Source organism: Dama dama, chromosome 29 (assembly GCF_033118175.1).
Source record: "Dama dama isolate Ldn47 chromosome 29, ASM3311817v1, whole genome shotgun sequence".
In the NCBI taxonomy this organism is placed as follows: domain Eukaryota; kingdom Metazoa; phylum Chordata; class Mammalia; order Artiodactyla; family Cervidae; genus Dama; species Dama dama.
The window spans coordinates 68,750,999-68,770,004 of NC_083709.1; the positions used below are offsets into that span (position 1 = coordinate 68,750,999).

General features: G+C 46.6%; 1 protein-coding gene across 1 annotated transcript in view; it reads left to right on the plus strand.

The window, feature by feature from the left end:
• The first annotated feature begins 14,385 nt into the window (after positions 1 to 14,385).
• The window catches only part of LOC133048703 (stimulated by retinoic acid gene 6 protein-like), a 40,483-nt gene continuing 35,862 nt past the window's right edge, over positions 14,386 to 19,006 (plus strand). Inside the window, exon 1 of the mRNA XM_061132490.1 lies at positions 14,386 to 14,735. Coding sequence (XP_060988473.1) covers positions 14,716 to 14,735 — 20 coding nt within the window. The 5' untranslated portion in view covers positions 14,386 to 14,715. The remainder of the gene's footprint in view (positions 14,736 to 19,006) is intronic.

A 19,006-nucleotide genomic window follows, 5' to 3' on the forward strand; every position in this document is an offset into this window, starting at 1 on the left:
GTGATACATTTTGGATTGTCCTTGGGCTTTTCAACTTTGCAGAGTGTTAAATGCAGAAAACTGAAGTTATTTAACCAGTTGTTTTCAGTACTTTTGTTACTACAAATAATGCTTTGATGTCCTGGAGCACGTGTCAACGTATCTGAGGCTTAGTGGGAGTATGCGTGTTGGAAAGATGCAGTGGAACAGGTTCTTTCCGTCAGCTATTCTGTTATTCCAGTGGCCCTGCACTTACTCAGAGTCAGACTCTGCACCATATCTGTGGCCCAGTCCTGGCAGGGGTGCCAAACAATAGACCCAAGAGAGTCTTGATTGCTGGAGTTCGTTGTGTGGCCACATGAAGACACTGGATGGAAGGAAGGACTTGCTGACCAGGCTTTATTAGTGGCTTTTCATGCCTTCACCCCCTAAGCCTCATTGTCTCTAGGAATCCTACTAAAAGGTGACTCACTCTATTACAATAGGGAAAACTGTGGATCTTGTGTTCAAAAGCCAATTTGAATCACTGTAGAAGAAAGCCATGGTCTCTTATCCAGATTCAGATTTCATCTAGATGTGGAGCCGCTAGCTGGACGAGGAGGCCATGCCCTCTTGAAGGATTCTGTAGAAATTCTATAAATCTTCCTCTGAGCACTTCCAGAGGAACCTGTGATCACTTACTAGAGTGGTCCACCGTTGCCCAGTCCAAGTAGGGGCTTGTGGCCGTCAGGGCCCATGTTCCGATCACAGTGAGCCCACCTGTGGTTACTTCTGCAGGTCCTGAACTACTAGGTGCACTTGGCAACTGGCAGAAGAACCCCAGCATCAATTCTGTGAACACAGAATAAGTGCTGTTCTTCGACGTAGGAAGCCCCTGGAACTTTCCTTTTCTGCCAGGAGAGTAAACCAGCTCCCTCGGTTTCCTTATAAATAATTGAAAGAGAAGTCACCTTGCCAAAGGGAGACTAAAAAAAAAAATTCGTTTTTAGAAGATGACACAGCCTAGTCTCACATGAGGCAAGTGTTGGCTTCTTTTAACAAGCCTTTGGCCCTGCTCCTTTCAAAGTAATAATGTGCCTTTATTGTGCTAAGGAGCACTTGGTCCCTTCCTGAACCAGGGTCAACAGAAAAATATTTTTCTCTTAAATGAATCCCCTGTTGGGAAGGAGTTTCTCTATTCATCTCGCTACAGCACATCCCTAATTCATAGATTCATTGCTTCATTGTTCATGCAGCAAGCTCTCAGAGGACCCAGCCCTGCCCTCCAGGCCTATGCAGGATGCGGAGGGGCTGGGGGATAGATGAGCAAGCCAGTGCTTAAGAAGGCAGGCAGAGAGGAAGCAATTTCAGTGTGAAAAATGCTGCTACAGAAACAAACTTGGGGGGAAAGGAATCAAGGAGGCTTTCTGGAAAAGGTGCTTTGTGAACTGGGTCTTTTTAAAACATATACACAATTTTTAAAGGTCACACTCCGTTTACAATTATTACAAAATCTTGGCCATATTCACTGTGCTGTACAATGTATCTTTGGAGTTTATTTTATACCTAATAGTTTGTATCTCTGTCTCCCCCTCTGTATTGCCCCTGCTCCCTTCCTTCTCCCCACTGTAACCACTAGTTTGTTTTCTATATCTGTCTGCTTCTTTTTTGTTATATCCACTAATTTGTTGTAATTTTCAGATTCCACATATAAGTGATATCATACGGTATTTGTCTTTCTATGCCTGACTTGTTTCACTTAGCACAATGCTCTCCAAGTTCATTCATGTTGTTTCAAATGGCAGAATTTTGTCCTTTTAATGGCTGCATAATATTCTATCTCACACACACACACACACACACACGTATGTATATGTGTGCATGTGTGCCAAATCATTTCAGTTGTGTCCGACTCTTTGCAACCCTATGGACTGTAGCCCGCCAGACTCCTCTGTCCATGGGATTCTCCAGGCCAGAATACTGGAATGGATTGCCATGCCCTCCTCCAGGGAATCTTCCCAACCCAGGGATGGAACCTGAGGCTCTTAAGTCTCCTGCATTGGCAGGCAGGTTCTTTACCGCTAGTGCCACCTGGGAAGCCTAAATATATACATACATATACTTCTATATACTATATACTATCTACACACACACATCTTTATACTACTTCTTCCTTATCCTTATCCTTCCTTATCCATTTATCTGTTGATGGACACAAGTTGCTTCCTTGCCTTGGCAACTGTAAACAGTGCTTCTGTGAATATTGGGGTGGCTGTATCTGTTTGAATTAGTGCTTTGGGGGGTTTTGATATATTCCCAGGAGTGGAATTGCTGGGTCCTAGTGTAGTTCTAGTTTTAGTTTTTTGAGAAAACTCCATGTTGTTTTCCACAGTGGCAGCACCAAGTCACTCTCTCACCAGCAGTGCATAAGGGTTTCCTTTTGTCCACACCCTCACCAGCACCCATCTGGGTCTTGAAGAACCAGCAGGTGCCGCCTGGTAGGACAGTGAAGAGAAGGCCCGGCGTGTCTGAAGGCGTGAGGATCAGAGAGAGCAAGGCAGAGCCGGGAGCAGAAGAGAGCTCACGCCGCTCGCAGAGCTGAGTGGGGTGGAGGAGGGGTGTGGCTGCTGAGGGAGGAGGCTGGGGAGGGCAGTGTCGGCCGGGGCACCAGCCTTGCCCAGCCGGGTGAGAAGCCGGGAAACGTGAAACCTGGGCTCGGCCGCTGTGGCTCAGGCCTGCGTGGCTGGCTGAGATGGACACTTTACGGTGGAGGGGAGTGCACCGCACACACCTGCTGAGCAGTCAGAGGTGAGTCCTTCAGGAGAGTCCTTCCAGGCTGTTTTCCCTTCAACATCTCCCAGGGCTTCAACCAACAGGCAAGGTTCGTATAGCAGCCACCTGTGCAGATTGCCATCTTGTGGACAATTCAGGGATTACAGACCTAGAAAGATTCCTGATTCATTAGTTCAGTGTATAGTATTACCTAAAACCGAGAACTTCCAGATGTTCAAGCTGGTTTTAGAGAAGGCAGAGGAACCAGAGATCAAGTTGCCAATATCCGCTGGAACATCAAAAAAGCAAGAGAGTTCCAGAAAAACATCTATTTCTGCTTTATTGACTACGCCAAAGCCTTCGACTGTGTGGATCACAATAAACTGTGGAAAATTCTGAAAGAGATGGGAATACCAGACCACCTGACCTGCCTCTTGAGAAACCTGTATGCAGGTCAGGAAGCAACAGTTAGAAGTGGACATGGAACAACAGACTGGTTCCAAATAGGAAAAGGAGTACGTCAAGGCTGTATATTGTCACCCTGCTTATTTAACTTATATGCAGAGTACGTCATGAGAAACGCTGGGCTGGAAGAAGCACAAGCTGGAATCAAGATTGCCGGGAGAAATATCAATAACCTCAGGTATGCAGATGACACAACCCTTATGGCAGAAAGTGAAGAGGAACTAAAGAGCCTCTTGATGAAAGTGAAAGAGGAGAGTGAAGAAGTTGACTTAAAGCTTTACATTCAGAAAACGAAGATCATGGCATCTGGTCCCATCACCTCATGGGAAATAGATAGGGAGACAGTGGAAACAGTGTCAGACTTTATTTTTTTTGGGCTCCAAAATCACTGCGGATGGTGACTGCAGCCATGAAATTAAGACGCTTACTCCTTGGAAGGAAAGTTTTGACCAACCTAGATAGCATATTAAAAAGCAGAGGCATTACTTTGCCAACAAAGGTCCATCTGGTCAAGGCTATGGTTTTTCCAGTGGTCATGTATGGATGTGAGAGTTGGACTGTGAAGAAAGCTGAGCACCGAAAAATTGATGCTTTTGAACTGTGGTGTTGGAGAAGAGTCTTGAGAGTCCCTTGGACTGCAAGGAGATCCAACCAGTCCATCCTAAAGGAGATCAGTCGTGGGTGTTCATTGGAAGGACAGATGCTGAAGCTGAAACTCCAGTACTTTGGCCACCTCATGCAAAGAGTTGACTCATTGGAAAAGACCCTGATGCTGGGAGGGATTGGGGGCAGGAGGAGAAGGGGACAACAGAGGATGAGATGGCTGGATGGCATCACAGACTTGATGGGCATGAGTTTGAGTAAACTGCAGGAGTTGGTGATGGACAGGGAGGCCTGGTGTGCTGCGATTCATGGGGTCGCAAAGAGCTGGACACGACTGAGCGACTGAACTGACTGAATAATTCAAATGTGGAGAAGGCAATGGCACCCCACTCCAGTACTCTTGCCTGGAGAATCCCATGGACGGAGGAGCCTGGTAGGCTGCCATCCATGGTGTCTCTAAGAGTAAGACACGACTGAGCGACTTCACTTTCACTTCTCACTTTCATGCATTGGAGAAGGAAATGGCAACCCACTCCAGTGTTCTTGCCTGGAGAATCCCAAGGATGGGGGAGCCTAGTGGGCCGCCGTCTGTGGGGTCACACAGAGTCAGACATGACTGAAGCAACTTAGCAGCAGCAGCAGCAACAATTCAAATGAGCCAGAATGCTGGGATAAGGTGCCTTTGGTTTGGAGGAGAGAGCAGAAATAAATGCAGATGATCACCAAGTGCTCTGATATGCGAGTCTGCCTGAAGCAGTAGGGTCAGTGAGTTGATCAGAGAAAGTGTCACAGAGGTGACTCCTGAGCTGGGTCAGGTAGGAAACAAGGGTCTTTAGAGACCACCTCTAATATCCTCACTTTACAGAGAGGGTGACTGCAACCCAGGGTAGGAAAGGACTTGGTTAAAGTCACAGCGTCTTTCGGGTGAGCGTTGCAGGCCAGGTCCCCTTCCCGGTGCGTGACTGGCCTCCGATGAGAGTAAGCCCCCACCCTGGGGTCTCATCTGCTGCTCCTCTCTGTGCCTGGGAGGTCCCACCCCAGCGGTTTGTCCAGCCTGCCTCCTGCGGCAGCGGCCGCTTCCCTCTTTGTCTGCCCTCCATCTGTGATCACCAGCAAAGCACTGAAACCCTCCCCAGGGAGCACCCTTTCCTTAGGCCGGGATCTTGGCCGGCCTGGGAGGAGGGCAGAGTGCCTCTCCAGGGCATCTGCCGTCCGGGACCACCATACTTCCTAGTACGCAGGTTACTTTGTAAATTCTGTAACGTGGATAGATGGGTAAGGGCGGCGGGGGAGAGGGCTTGGGTGGCACTGGAGAGATCAGTCCTGTCTTCTGGACTTTTCCAGAGTTGAGTCTAGTCTGAGAATATAAATTACAACCAGGTCACAAAGGTCACTAGATTTAGCTCAGCCAAGGAGTTTGTCTCTTTTCTGCCAGCAGGGGGAGCCAGGTTTAGTTTGTGACAGAGAAGGGATAGGCCCAGAGTATAAGAGAGTTTCATTCTTTTCCAAAGTTTTGAGAAATATTGTCCCTAGTCAAAGGTCATACCTGTTCCAGAAACCCATTGATGTTGCTTGAGGAAGAAATTGCACTAGGTCTTCCAGATATCTTTAGATTCTTTGTTTTTAAATTAAATAATTAAGTCATATGTTTATAAATAAACGCTGTCCGGGGAGAACCTTCCAGCGCTCTGGAAACGAGCATGGCCTTTGTGATGCACCGCTGAGTTTCCTTCTGTTGTGTCTCCAGAACTCTGGACCCTCCCAGACACAGGCCTCAAGCAGAGCGTGTCTTCCTCACCTGGGTTCTGGTGCAGTGGCTCGTTTCTTTCCTCACGTTCTGCCAACTGCAGCACTGTTAAATGTACCTCCAGGAAAGAGGTCTGTAGTGGAAGGGCTCTCTTCTATTCAATGTTTTTTGTCAATAACCTGGATGAACTCATCAAAAGTACTCAAATGCTCCAAAGTTTCAAAAAGAACTTTGTGTACATTGAATAGAGTAAGCAGTGTTCTGGGACTTCACTGGTGGTCCCGTGGCTAAGACCCCATGCTCCCAATGCAGGGACCTGGATTCTATCCCAACTCTGGGAACCAGATCCCACGTCCGCAACTGAAAGATGCCACATGCCTCAGCTGAACATCAAAGGTCCCATGTGTCACCACTGAGACCCGTGCAGCCAAATAAATAATTTTCCCTTTTTAAAGAAGCAATCTTCCAAAGTCTTGCAGAGGTTAGAATGGTAGAGGTAAATCAAATGTTGAAATGTTCCACAGATATTTGTTAAGTTCTCCATTTAGATTCAACTCCAAAATGAGAAAGTATGGGGGTGGGGGAATGAAATATATATCACACAGGGTTATCTCCAGGTTCAAAGGGGCCATGCCCGGAGCATGGTGGTTGCTTAGAAATGGGTTCTTCTCACTGCGGATGAAATTGAGCTGAAGCTTTCCTCCCACTTAATTGTGGTTGCATTCCCAACTCCCGAGGGCAGCTGGTGGCAATTCAGTAATGACCCTTCCTTGATGCTGTGGAGAGAGCAGTTATAGATTGTGAGGGATACCACCATGCGAATCCCAGAATGTAAAACATCCATTTGAAGCCTGGGCAACGGAGCCAGGAAGCACTAGCAGGTGGCACTCCCAGAAGAGACTGCATCTGCATGTGCCTGATAAAGAGGTTTGTGATTCCCTTCTCTGAATGGTATGCATGGATGTGCTAAGGACTGCTGCTTCTGGGAAAGAGGGCCTGGTTTCAGAGGAAACACATTTACAGGGTTTCTTTGTTTCCAGGCGTCCAGTAAGAGAGTTACATTTTACTGATCCTTGTATTTCTGTCTTTTTATTTTTCTCTTATCATTTAAAATTTTGAGAACAAGCATTTATTTATTTATTGGATTTTCTAACGAAGGGATTCCCCTTTCAATTTTTTTTTTTTTTTAATTGGAGTGTAATTGCTTTACAGGGCTTCCCAGGTGGCGCTAGTGGTAAAGAACCCAGCTGCAGGAGACGTAAAAGACAAGAGGTTTGATCCCTGGGTCGGGAAGAGCCATTATCTTTGGAAAATATATCCTCATATAAATTTGATAAAAGGAAGTATGTTAGCATGTGGTGCTAGTGGTAAGGAACCCGCCAGCCAACGCAGGAGATACAAGAGACACTGATTTGATCCCTCGGTCAGGAAGATCCCCTGGAGGAGGGCGTGGCAAACCCACTCCGGTATTCTTGCCTGGAGAATCCCATGGACAGAGGAGCCTGGCGGGCTACAGTTCGTGGGATCACACAGAGTTGGACATGACTGAAGCGACGTGATGGGCACACAATTGCTTTATGCTGTTGTGTTAGTTTCTGCTGTGAAACAAAGCAAATCAGCTGCGTGTATACACATACCCCCTCCCCGCCCTCCCCCACCCCTGCAGGTCATCACAGAACCCCGAGCTGAGCCCCCTGGGCTAATTTACGGCAGCTCCCCGCTAGTTCTCTGGCTCATACGTGGAGTGTATATATGCCACTGCGACTCTCCTAATTCATCCCACGCCCCCCCTTCCCCCCGTGTCTGCATGTCCCTTTTGAGGTCTCCATTTCTGCCCTGCAGATAGGTCCGTCTGTACCATCTTTCTGGACTCCACATATGAGTATTAATGCGTGATACTTTTCTCTTCCTGACTTATTTCACTCTGTATTACAGACTCTAGTTCCATCCGCATCACTACAAATGACTGACTTTCAGGAAACGAGCATTTATGAGGCCTCCCCCCCTGTATCCCAGATGTCATGTTGAATTGGATCAGGTGGTAGCTTCCAGGCTACTGGGATCTAATTGGGGATCAGAGATCTTGGACATGACCACACGGTCACACCTCCCAGTCTGGCACGCCCTCTGATCACTCATGCTTGCTGAGGGCTTGTTGCGTGTCAGGCACCCTCCTGAGCATTTTATGTTAGTCCTTCAACCTCATCTGTCATAGAGTAGGTGCAGCTTGTCTCAGATAACCCTGGGGATCAGAGGGGATCACAACGTAACGTGGCCAAAATTACAGCTGGTAAATTGTTGAGTTGTCCTCAAAGTCCACACTCTGAACCACTGCCCCAGGCTGCTTCTCCATAAATGTGTACTAAATGGACAAATAAAGAAGACATAAATACAAGCCATAAAAGAGACATCGACCAAGCCAAGAGAAACAAGATTATGCCACAGTCATCAGAATATTATGCCAGATATTACGTTTGAGGTAATCCACCAGGCTCCTCTGTCCATGGAATTCTCCAGGCAAGAATATTGGAATGGGTTGCCGTTTCCTTCTCCAGAAGATCTTCCTGGCCCAGGGATACGAACTCACATCTCCTGCACTGAAGGCAGATTCTTTACCACTGAGCCACCTGGGAAGCTCATGCTTAAGGTAGGATTTGATGAACAAGCAATGGTGATAAGCAGAGGTAGGAGGTGTCATTCTAGGCGTGAGTAGAGGGGTCAAGTGGGTAAACACAGGTGGTCTGAATCTTCAGTTATCGTGCCTATTCAGTGCTTCCAGGGCCCCCTTCTGCTCCATCAGAACTGATTAGACCAGGGCTGTTTATGGACTGAATTGTCCCCTGCCCCAAATTCAGACGTTGAAGCCCTAGCACCCAGCTTTCTAGAATGTGACTTTACTGGGAGTCGGGACATTTAAGAGGTGGGCCTGATGCATCTGACTGGCGTCCCCTGAAGAAAAGGAGCTAAGACGTAGAAACGCTAGGATGCAGGTGCAGAGGAAAGGCCAGGTGAGGACAGGTGAGAGGGCAGCTCTCTGCAAGCCAAGGAGAGGCCTCCGGAGGAAGCGCCCCTGCGGAAACACTGATCTTGGATTTCCGCCTTCTGTAACTGTGAGAAAATAAGAGTTCTGGGTTTTGGATTTTTGTTGCGGGGGGGCCCTAGGAAACTGATACGAGGGGTAGAGGACTGAGCCAAAGACAGGAAGGCATAGGCTGGCTGTGACCCACTGAACGCAAGATAAACGGGAGAAGAGCTTTTCTCTTAGCAGGTCTGGGGAACGAGCCAGGGATAGAGGTTGAAAGGATCCTGTGGACTAGAATCAGGATGGTGGGGAATTGGAGCCCCAAGAGAGCCCCAAGAAACCCTAAGAAGCAAAGGGGACTAAGCCGGAGAGAAGAAAGGTTAAAGAAAAGGCCAGAGAGGAGAGAGACAGGATAAAGAGGGACCACTTGGCAGGAAGGGAAGGAACCTTGCCCAAGAGAGCTTCAGTTTCCATCATCTTCCCTGCTTGGGCCCCACCTCCTGCAGGGGAGTAAGTGGAAACCCCTTTATTTCAAGGCAACTCAAGTGGATCTCCAAGCGGGCAGAAGGGAAAAGAGGACTGAGCCCTCTGACCACAGTAAAGGGGTGGATAAGAGCCCCCAGGAGGCAGAATGAGTGAGGTGAGAGAAGGGGAGAGCCACAATTTGGGGGTGATAAGAGTGTGAAGGTGCCATTAACTGGCCTGAGAGCCAATGGATGCGGTGAGTGGACAGCAAGGACACCTCGGGTCTAGTTCCCATTTGGCTCTGGAAGATCGTCATGGAAACAGAGTGGCCATTTAAAATCTATAGGCCATGCTGGGAGATCTTAATACTTCTTAGGAGCAAGAGTCATGATCTGCCGTGATCAGAACTTGATCACGCCTTAGCTTCCTGCATCTCTCTGGGTGTCGTTTGGTTCTTGGTCCCACTGACCAGTGCTAGGCTCTTGTTTTGGGTCTCAAGGTCAGACTCCTGAGAGTGATGACCTGCTGGACAGAATGTCCATTATAGGTGACAGATTGACGTGATTTATGACTGGCTGTTCTTGGGCCAGGGGCTCAGCCTCGGTTCAGCGAGCAGTGCTCTGGGGCACAGAATCTCACAGCACCAGCGTGAAAGCTCACGCCCTTGGCACTGCCCTGTGGGCATAGCAGACTTTCTGAGGCTAGGCCAGTCCTGTTAGTGTACTTCTCTTCCTTAAGCCCATGTCTTCTTATCCTTAACATCAAGAACTTGGACCACATGATGTTTACAAGTCCTCCACATTCTGTGCTGTGTTAGCTAGGGCAACACTAGCTGCTATAACAAATAGGCCAGCACTCAACTGATTTATTACAATAGACCCTTATTTCTTGCTCATGGACAGGTGTAGAGCAGCAGTCCCCAACCTTTTTTGTACCAGGGACTGGTTTCGTGGGAGACAGTTTTTCCATGGACTGTGGGAAGGGGATGGTTTTGGGGTGATTCAAACCCATTACATTTATTGTGCACTTTATTTCTATTATTACTTTGTGATATATAATGAAATAATTATACAACTGATCATAGTGCAGAATTGGTGGGAGCCCTGAGCTTGTTTTCCTGCAACTATATGGTCCTATCTGGGGGTGATGGACACCCAAAGTGTGTTATTTATGTCCAGACTACTTCATAATCTCATTTTCATTGCTGTCACTGCAGAAAAGCCTGCTTCACAAAGATGAAGTATTGAAAATGGAAGCAGGCTCCCCAGTGCTTTTGTAGCAATCTCAGGACATTCCTTCTCGACTTTAATCCAGAATATATGGAGATTTGAAGTTGCCTCAAAGAGTTAAGAGGCCACTGTCATTTGCCATCTCAAGCAGTTGATCCTCTTTTAGCATGTCGATTCAGCTGGCTTATTCACAAATGGGTCATGGATCCATTCCTTCCCAGTTTGGGGGTCTTTTGTGGTTGAGAAGTAATGTTCAAATTCTTTTGAAAGTTGAGATAGGTGATCATGCTTGGAGAAAGAAGACCCTGGCTCAGTTTCTTTCGAAATCTCTGCTCATGTTTAAAACATGTCTAAAATCCTGATGTTCACTCATCACCCCCATAATTCCAGTTTGGTTTTGAATGTAACTGCTTTGTCTGCCAACTGAACACAATTGTTCTCTCCTGAGAGGATGTACTGAGTTCCTCAAACAGGTTGAACAGGTTTATCGACTCATTCTGTGTCACTGAAGTATGCTGCCAATGGTGTCTGTTTTTTTAAAAGAAATCTCTAGAACTGCTCTCATAACTCAGAAACTTTGGCCAGCAACCTACCTTTAGAAAGCCATCTCATCTCTGTGTATAAGTCTTCTCTTATGAGCTGAGATGCTTTGGGTTCAAATGGATGCTCTGCATCCATCTCCTCACAGATCTGCACGAAGGGACTTGAGTTAAGGGCATGTACTCTAATGCAGTTGATAATTTTAATCACATCCTGCAAAACATTGTTAAATTCAGGTGACTTTTTTTCAGCTAGCCAGTATTTCTTTATGGATGACATAGTACATTGATTCATATTCAGAAGGGAATTCTTTGACCTGAGTAGTGAAACCAGACAGTCATCCAGTCATGGCAGCCACTTCATCTATGTATATACCAACACAAAATGACCAATTCATCTTTCCTGATATGTAATCATTCAAGTAATGCTCAAAATTCTCTGAGCCAGGCTTCAACAGTACATGAACCGTGAACTTCCAGATGTTCAAGCTGGTTTTAGAGAAGGCAGAGGAACCAGAGATCAAATTGCCAACTTCTGCTGGATCATCGAAAAAGCAGAAGAGTTCCAGAAAAACATCTACTTATGCTTTATTGACTATGCCAAAGCCTTTGACTATGTGGATCACCACAAACTGGAAAATTCTGAAAGAGGTGGGAATATCAGACCACTTGACTTGCCTCTTGAGAAATCTGTATGCAGGTCAGGAAGCAACAGTTAGAACTGGACGTGGAACAACGGACTGGTTCCAAATAGGAAAAGGAGTACGTCAAGGCTGTATATTGTCACCCTGCTTATTTAACTTATATGCAGAGTACATCATGAGAAACATTGGACTGGAAGAAGCACAAGCTGGAATGAAGATTGCTGGGAGAAATATCAATAACCTCAGACATGCAGATGACACAACCCTTATGGAAGAAAGTGAAGAGGAACTAAAGAGCCTCTTGATAAAAGTGAAAGAGAGTGAAAAAGTTGGTTTAAAGCTTAACATTCAGAAAACTAAGATCATGGCATCTGGTCCCATCACCTCATGGGAAATAGATGGGGAGACAGTGGAAACAGTGGCTGACTATTTTTCTGGGCTCCAAAATCACTGCAGATGGTGACTGCAGCCATGAAATTAAAAGATGCTTACTCCTTGGAAGGAAAGTTATGACCAACCTAGACAGCATATTAAAAAGCAGAGACATTACTTTGCCAACAAAGGTGCCTCTAGTCAAGGCTATGGTTTTTCCAGTAGTCATGTATGGATGTGAGAGTTGGACTATAAAGAAAGCTCAGTGCCAAAGAATTGATGCTTTTGAAGTGTGGTGTTGGAGAAGACTCTTGAGAGTCCCTTGGACTGCAAGGAGATCCAACCCATCCATCCTCAAGGAAATCAGTCCTGAATATTCACAGGAAGAACTTATGCTGAAGCTGAAACTCCAATACTTTGGCCACCTGATATGAAGTACTGACTCACTGGAAAAGACCCTGATGCTGGGAAAGATTGAAGCAGGAGGAGAAGGGGCCGACAGAGGATGAGATGGTTGGATGGTATCACCGACTGAATGGACATGAGTCTGAGTAAACTCCGGGAGTTGGTGATGGACAGGGAGGCCTGGCGTGCTGCAGTCCATGGGGTCGCAAAGAGTCAGACATGACTGAGCGACTGAACTGAACTGAACTGAATCATTCAAAGGCTTGAACAGTTCTGCAGCTGTGTTGGTTGGCAACAGAAGTGCACATAGTATATCCTCAAGCACACTCTCAAAACAAGCACTGTTGCCTTGATGTCAACATTGGTAGACTCATCAATGTCAGCATTGCATGCCACAGTGACTCATGAATCCTTTCTAACAATTGAGCCTCAACATCCCCTGCTGTCTCATCAATTCATCTAGTTATGGTGCCAGTTATAAAAGACGAACATGTGCCACCATTTGGACTGCAGACTCTCCTAAAAGTTCATGATAAATGTCCTTGGCAGCAGGCACGATCAACTCTTTACCAAGAGTAAAGTGCTTCTTAGCTTTACCAATGCAGTTAGCCACTAAGAATGATGCTCTCGGTGCAGACACATTGGGTGAAGTGATGGCCTTTGATAATTGTTTCTGTTCTTCATGTTTGTGGTGTTTTTTCCTTTTAAAAGACCCCAAGTCTTTTCTTTTAATGCAGGGTGCTTGGTCTCCATGTGGAGAAGTAGTTTTGAAGGCTTCAGGGCTTTTTTGTGTAGCCAGTCACCACATAGTATACAAAGCAGGGTTGGAGAATATGAATCACCTGTTGCAACGAACCCATAATTTAAGTTGGACTCTTGGTATTTTCTATTGAATGCAAATTTCTTTTTGTTTGCAATCTTAGAGGCTTCTGCTGTCTCATCATTGGGTCTTTCCCCAAGCTCTCTAGCAACGTTTTTTTTTTTTTTACTCATTTTGGCTAGGGTTAGCTTGCAGGCTTACCAAAACTGTGACTGAGACAAGTGTTCAGTGCAGGAAAGAGGCATGGATGGGAGTGGTAAATAAAATAAAGTGGTAAATAAAAATAAAAAATAAAATAAAGTGGTAAATAAAATAGTGGGCCACGCACAGACTAAAATAAGTCGGATTCTGACTTAAAGCCTGCCACCAGTTGCAGCTTGTCACTTGCCACTGTCTGATAGGTTTTGATATGAGTCTGCAAGCAACTGATTTATTATGGTCTCTGTGCAGTCAAGCCTGTCTAATGATAATCTGCATTTGCAGCTGCTCCCCCGTGCCAGCATCACCACCTCAGCTCCACCTCAGATCACTCGGTATTCAGGTCTCACAAGGAGGGCACACCTGGATCCCTCACATGTCCAGTTCACAGTAGGGTTTGCACTGGTGTGAGAATCAGATGCCACTGCTGAGCTGACAGGAGGTGGAGCTCAGGCAGTGATGCGGGTGATGGGGAGCGCCTGTAGATGCAGATGAAGCTTTGCTTGCTTGCCTGTTGCTCACCCCCTGCTGTGTGGCCCGGGTCCTAACAGACCGTGGCCCAGTACCGGTCTGTGACTCAGGCGCTGGGGACCCCTGGGATAGAGGACAGTTTCCTCTACATGGTGATTCAGGGACCTAGGCTCCTTCCCTCCATTCCTGTCAGGCCTTTGAATCCTAAACCAGCAGGTGGGGAAGGAGAGGGTAGAAAAACACACTTGCTTCTTAACTGTCTTAGCCCAGAAGTAACACACATCACTTCTGCTCACATTCCATTGGTAGCCTTGGTCCCATGTTTGTTCTAGACGCTGGGGTGGGCTGGGAAATATGCTCCTTGGTTGGGCAGGTCCTTGCCAGCGGCAGCTTCACTTTATGGCAAGGGAGTAGGAATTCCTGGTGGACAGCCAGCCCTGGTTCTGCTACGGGAGTAGGGTTCTGTTTTGAATTTGTCTCTGGCCCCTCCTCCCAGCAAAGGTTCTTGTTTCCAGAGAGAATCTTGAGGGCAGTGGTCCGCATTTCCTAGTTTATTGCCTTGGGGCCGAGTAGGCAGAATCCTACTTTATTGCCTGTAATAATTTTTACAGCTAGCCCAAGAGGCCTCAACTGCTGAACAAAGCTTCAGTATCTCAAGGAGCCAGTGCCCACAGCCAGCAGGGACTAAAAGAGTCTGCAGGAGTCTCAGAAAGAGGAACTGGGAGGGCAGTTCCTGACTTTGAGTGAGAAAGCACGCGAAGGGTGGAAGAGCCAAAGAATAGCCCATAGTGTTCCCAAACAAGAAGGCCACCACCACATGCTGTCATTTCTCGGGTAAATATTTGACTGGATGTTTGTTTTTCTCTGAGGGCTTTTGGATGATGTGACAGAAACTGGGCAGACCATCAGAATATCAGAAGCACTCAACCAGAGGCCAGAGAAGCCAAGAACAATTCAGAGAAGCAGATTGCTCACCAGGGTGGCAAGCAGTGCTTTTCCACCAAGATGCTTCCCCCAAACGCAAGGTGAGTTATCAGGGCCCAGCTTGAGACATGGCATGCTGGACAACAGCATGTTCCTGGCAACTGTCTTCTTTTTTAATTAAAAAAGTAATTTTTTAATTAAAAGAAGCACTTTAGTTGAAGTATAGTTGATGTACAACATTAGTTACAGTTGCACAATATAGTGATTCATAATTTTTAAAGGTTATACTCTAGGTATAGTTATAGAATATAGGCTATATTCCATATGAAAGTGAAGTCACTCAGTCGTATCTGACTCTTTGTGACCCCATGGACTGTAGCCTACCAGGCTTCTCCGTCCATGGGCTTTTCCAGGCAAGAGTATTGGAGTGGGTTGCCATTTCCTTCTCTGGGGGGTCTTCCCAAGCCAGGAATTGAACCTAGGTCTCCTGCATTGCAGGCAGACGCTTTACTGTCTGAGCTAATTGTATATTAGCTATATTCCCTATATTGTACAATATATCCTTGTAGTTTATTTTATGCGTGATAGTTTGTACCTTTTCCTTTCCTACCCCTGTTTTGCCCCTCTCCCCTTCCTTCTCGCCACTGCATGCATGCAGGCGTCAAGTCGTTTTAGTCATGTCTGACTCTTTGCAACCCTATGGACCACAGCCAGCCAGGCTACTCTGTCCGTGAGATTCTCTAGGCAAGAGTACCAGAGTGGGTTGCCATGCCCTTCTCCATGGGACCTTCTTCACCCAGGGATCAAAGCCACACCTTTTACATCTCCTTCATTGGCAGACAGGTTCTTTATGACTAGTGCTACCTGTGAAGCCCTCCCTCTCACCACTGGTAACCACTAATTTGTTCTCTGTATCTGTGTTTTTTTGTTGCTGTTGTTATATTCACTAGTTTGTTATACTTTTTAGATTCTACGTATATGTGATATCGTTTGATATTTGTCTTTCTCTGTCTGATTTAGTTCACTTAGCATGACTTCCAAGCCCATCCATATTGTTGCAAATGGCAAACATGTTGTCCTTTCTATGGCTGAAAAGGGGATCTTCTTTATCCATTCATCTGTTGATGGACGCTTGAGTCGCTTCCATATCTTGGCTATTGTGAATAACACTACTACGAACATTGTGGTGCACGTATCTTTTCAAATGAGTGTTTTTGTTTTTTCAGATATACACCCAAAAGTGGAATTGCTAGGTCATATGGTAGTCTGTTTTTAGTTTTTTGAGAAACCTGATGATGTCTTCTTTGCTATTGGTGATTCATGGGACCGGGAAGAAGGCCTGGTTTATGTAATCTGGCAGCTGGCACTGAGCAAAGACCCACAGAGAGGTTCTTGGGTCACTGAACAGATTTCAGTTTGTCTTCATTTTGAAGGTACAGACTAGAGTGGGAAGAGCTCAGAGGGTCTGGGTTTGGAACCTGGCTCTGTAGTTTCTAGTAGATCTTAAAGCCTAAGTTTCCTCATCTATTAATCAGTTTCCTCACCTATTAACCCCTGTCCTAACCCACAGCTTTGTGAAGATCATATGAGAAAAGAATATGAAAGGCATTTGAGAGCTGTAAAGTCACGTCTAGCTAGATGTCATGAATTAAGAATTCTCACTCAAACATTTAAACTTAAACATTTTATCTTAAATGATTCTAAAACTAAAAAGACTACTCAAAAAGTAGAACCATTGCTTCCTGGTGTCAGGGGAGTCTCTGTTTAGATTGTTGCAAGATGTTATTGTAGGGAAGGAAAAAATAATACTTCCTCTATTATTCTAGGTTCTTGGCCAAGATATTCCTATAATAAAAAAAAGATTAACAGGAGATAAACAAAAGTTTAATAACATGTATGCCTTCTGTATGGGCTCCCCGGGTGGTGCTAGTGGTAAAGAACCTGCCAACCAATGCAGGAGATGTAAAAGGCACAAGTCTGATTACTGGGTAGGGAGGATCCCCTGGAGGAGGGCATGGTAACCCACTCTAGTATTCCTGCCTGGAGAATCCCATGGACAGAGCAGCCCGGCAGGCTAGAGTCCACAGAGTTGCACAGAGTTGGACACAGCCGGAGCAACTTAGCACGCATGCACGTGTATACCTCCTGCATACATGGGAGACACCTAGGAAAACTGAGTGAACTCTCCCAAATGACTGAAGTTGTCACCATAAATACCATCTTCAGCTAAAGACAAAAAAGGATATTAGGGTGAGGAGTCAGTTAGAAGAAGTTATTAGGAAAAGCACAGTAAACAAAGGTGAGGTTATAAAAGAAATAAAAATGAATGGTGCTTTTTAGGACAGTTAAGAGTGGAAGGGAGCAAAAAAAAAAAAAAAATGGGCCTTTGTCTTCTTCAATCACCCATTTTTCGCATGGTAACTCTGCCTAAACTTGCCAGACATGGGTGAAAACACTTCCATACACTCCCTCCAAAAGGAGGGTAGCTAACAGATGCAGACCATTCTTCTCTGAACAGTAAGCTCCCATTGAAGGGGTAAGGTCAGGGCAAAGGAGAATAAGCAGAGATCTGGACACCCAGAGGAGGAAACAGGGAGGCCCTGGGAGAAGATGGAATAAAGAACCAGGCCAGAGACGAAAGGCCAGTCAATAGGTCATCTTAAAGTTATCAGGTGTGTTTGAGTCCCACCAAGAACGAGGGACCATCTGCCTCTGACTGGTGTACTCCAAGGATCCAGTGAGACCTTGGTGATGAGTTAAAGGGAAAGCGAAAAGTGAAGTCGCTCAGTCATGTCCGACTCTATGCGACCCCATGGGCTGTAGCCTACCAGGCTTCTCCATCCATGGGATTTTCCAGGCAAGAATACTGGAGTGGATTGCCATTTCTGTGAAGCACTGTTGTTTACTACAGTGCCCTGCTCAAGAGAGGAAAATCCTTGCAGTCCTTCTGCCCTGGAAAAGAGCTCTGTTCCCAGCTTGGCTGAGCTGATTCTGTCTCTCCGAGTCAGCTGACCAGCTGGTTAAACAGTGGAGCCAAGACGTCCAGCCAGGAGTTCAGCTCCTTGGCTATGTGGCTCCTGTATCTCTTGATAATGTCAGACCCCACCTCCAGGAGGGACCCTAGGGTCTGCTGGGGGCCAGGCTGCTGCTTGGAATACTCCACTCCTATCTCATGAAATAGCATCTATGGGAGGCAGTCGTAGGGAAGGAGGAAGCTGGCCTGAGGTTCAGCAAGCATGGTGCTTCTCAGTTAACAAATCACCATTCCTATTCATTCTCTAAGGGTCTAGGGAAGTGCTGGCATCCCATTCATTCTACAGATGAAGCAACCAAGGATTCAGAAGGAGAAATGATTCACCCCAGCTCAAGAGGTTTCTAACTCCAAACCCCAGGCTTTTCCTCTGGGTAGATCTGAGGACTCACATGTGCATGAAGACAGCCCTCTGATGGAGGTTACAAACCAGAGCTGATCATTCCCAGCTGCACATGAAGTGTTCAGTCACTTCAGGCATGTCTTACTATTTGCTACCCCATGGACTATAGGCTGCCAGACTCCTCTGTCCGTGGGGTTCTCTGGGCAAGAAGACAGGAGTGGGTTGCCATGCCCTCCTCTCAGGGATCTTCCTGACCCAGGGATTGAACCCGAATCTCTTGCAGACTCTGCCGCTCACTGGCTGGGGAAGCCTGGATGTGAGTCCTTTTACCTTCTGTGCTTCAGTTTTCTCATCGGTGAAATGGGGTGATGACAGTACCTCTCACAGGGCTATCATGAAGCTGAAATTAGTTAATAAAAGCATACCCTTGAGGGATAGCTTAGCATATTGTAGGCCCTTGAGAAAGGTTAACTTCCCATCTATCTGTTTAGGAAGCATTAGTGGGCACCAGGGTTTCGCTGGTGGCTCAGACAGTAGAGAATCTGCCTGCAACTTGAGAGACCTGGCTTTGATCCCTGGGTTGGGAAGATCCCCTGGAGGAAGGCATGGCAACCCATTCCAGTATTCTTGCCTGGAGAATCCCATGGAAAGAGGAGCCTGGCGGGCTACAGTCCATGGGGTCGCAAAGAGTCAGACACGACTGAATGACTGAGCATAGTGGGCACCTGTTGTTGCCACATGGTGGGTCAGGAGCCAAGCACATGAGAAGAATGAGGAAGGTCCCTGCCCCTGGGGAGCACCTCCTCTAGTGGGGGACACAGACATATGAAGACTTTTCCACAAAGTGGGCTCCCTGCCATGATTGTGGACTGAGTCCCAAGCAGTCCAACTATCTCAGTTCACAACTGAGACCCTGGGCTCATCTGAGACTAGGAAGCCACGGCACTTTTAGGAGCGGGGCTGGGTGGGCTCCAAGTGGTATTTCCTGGCCAAGTGCC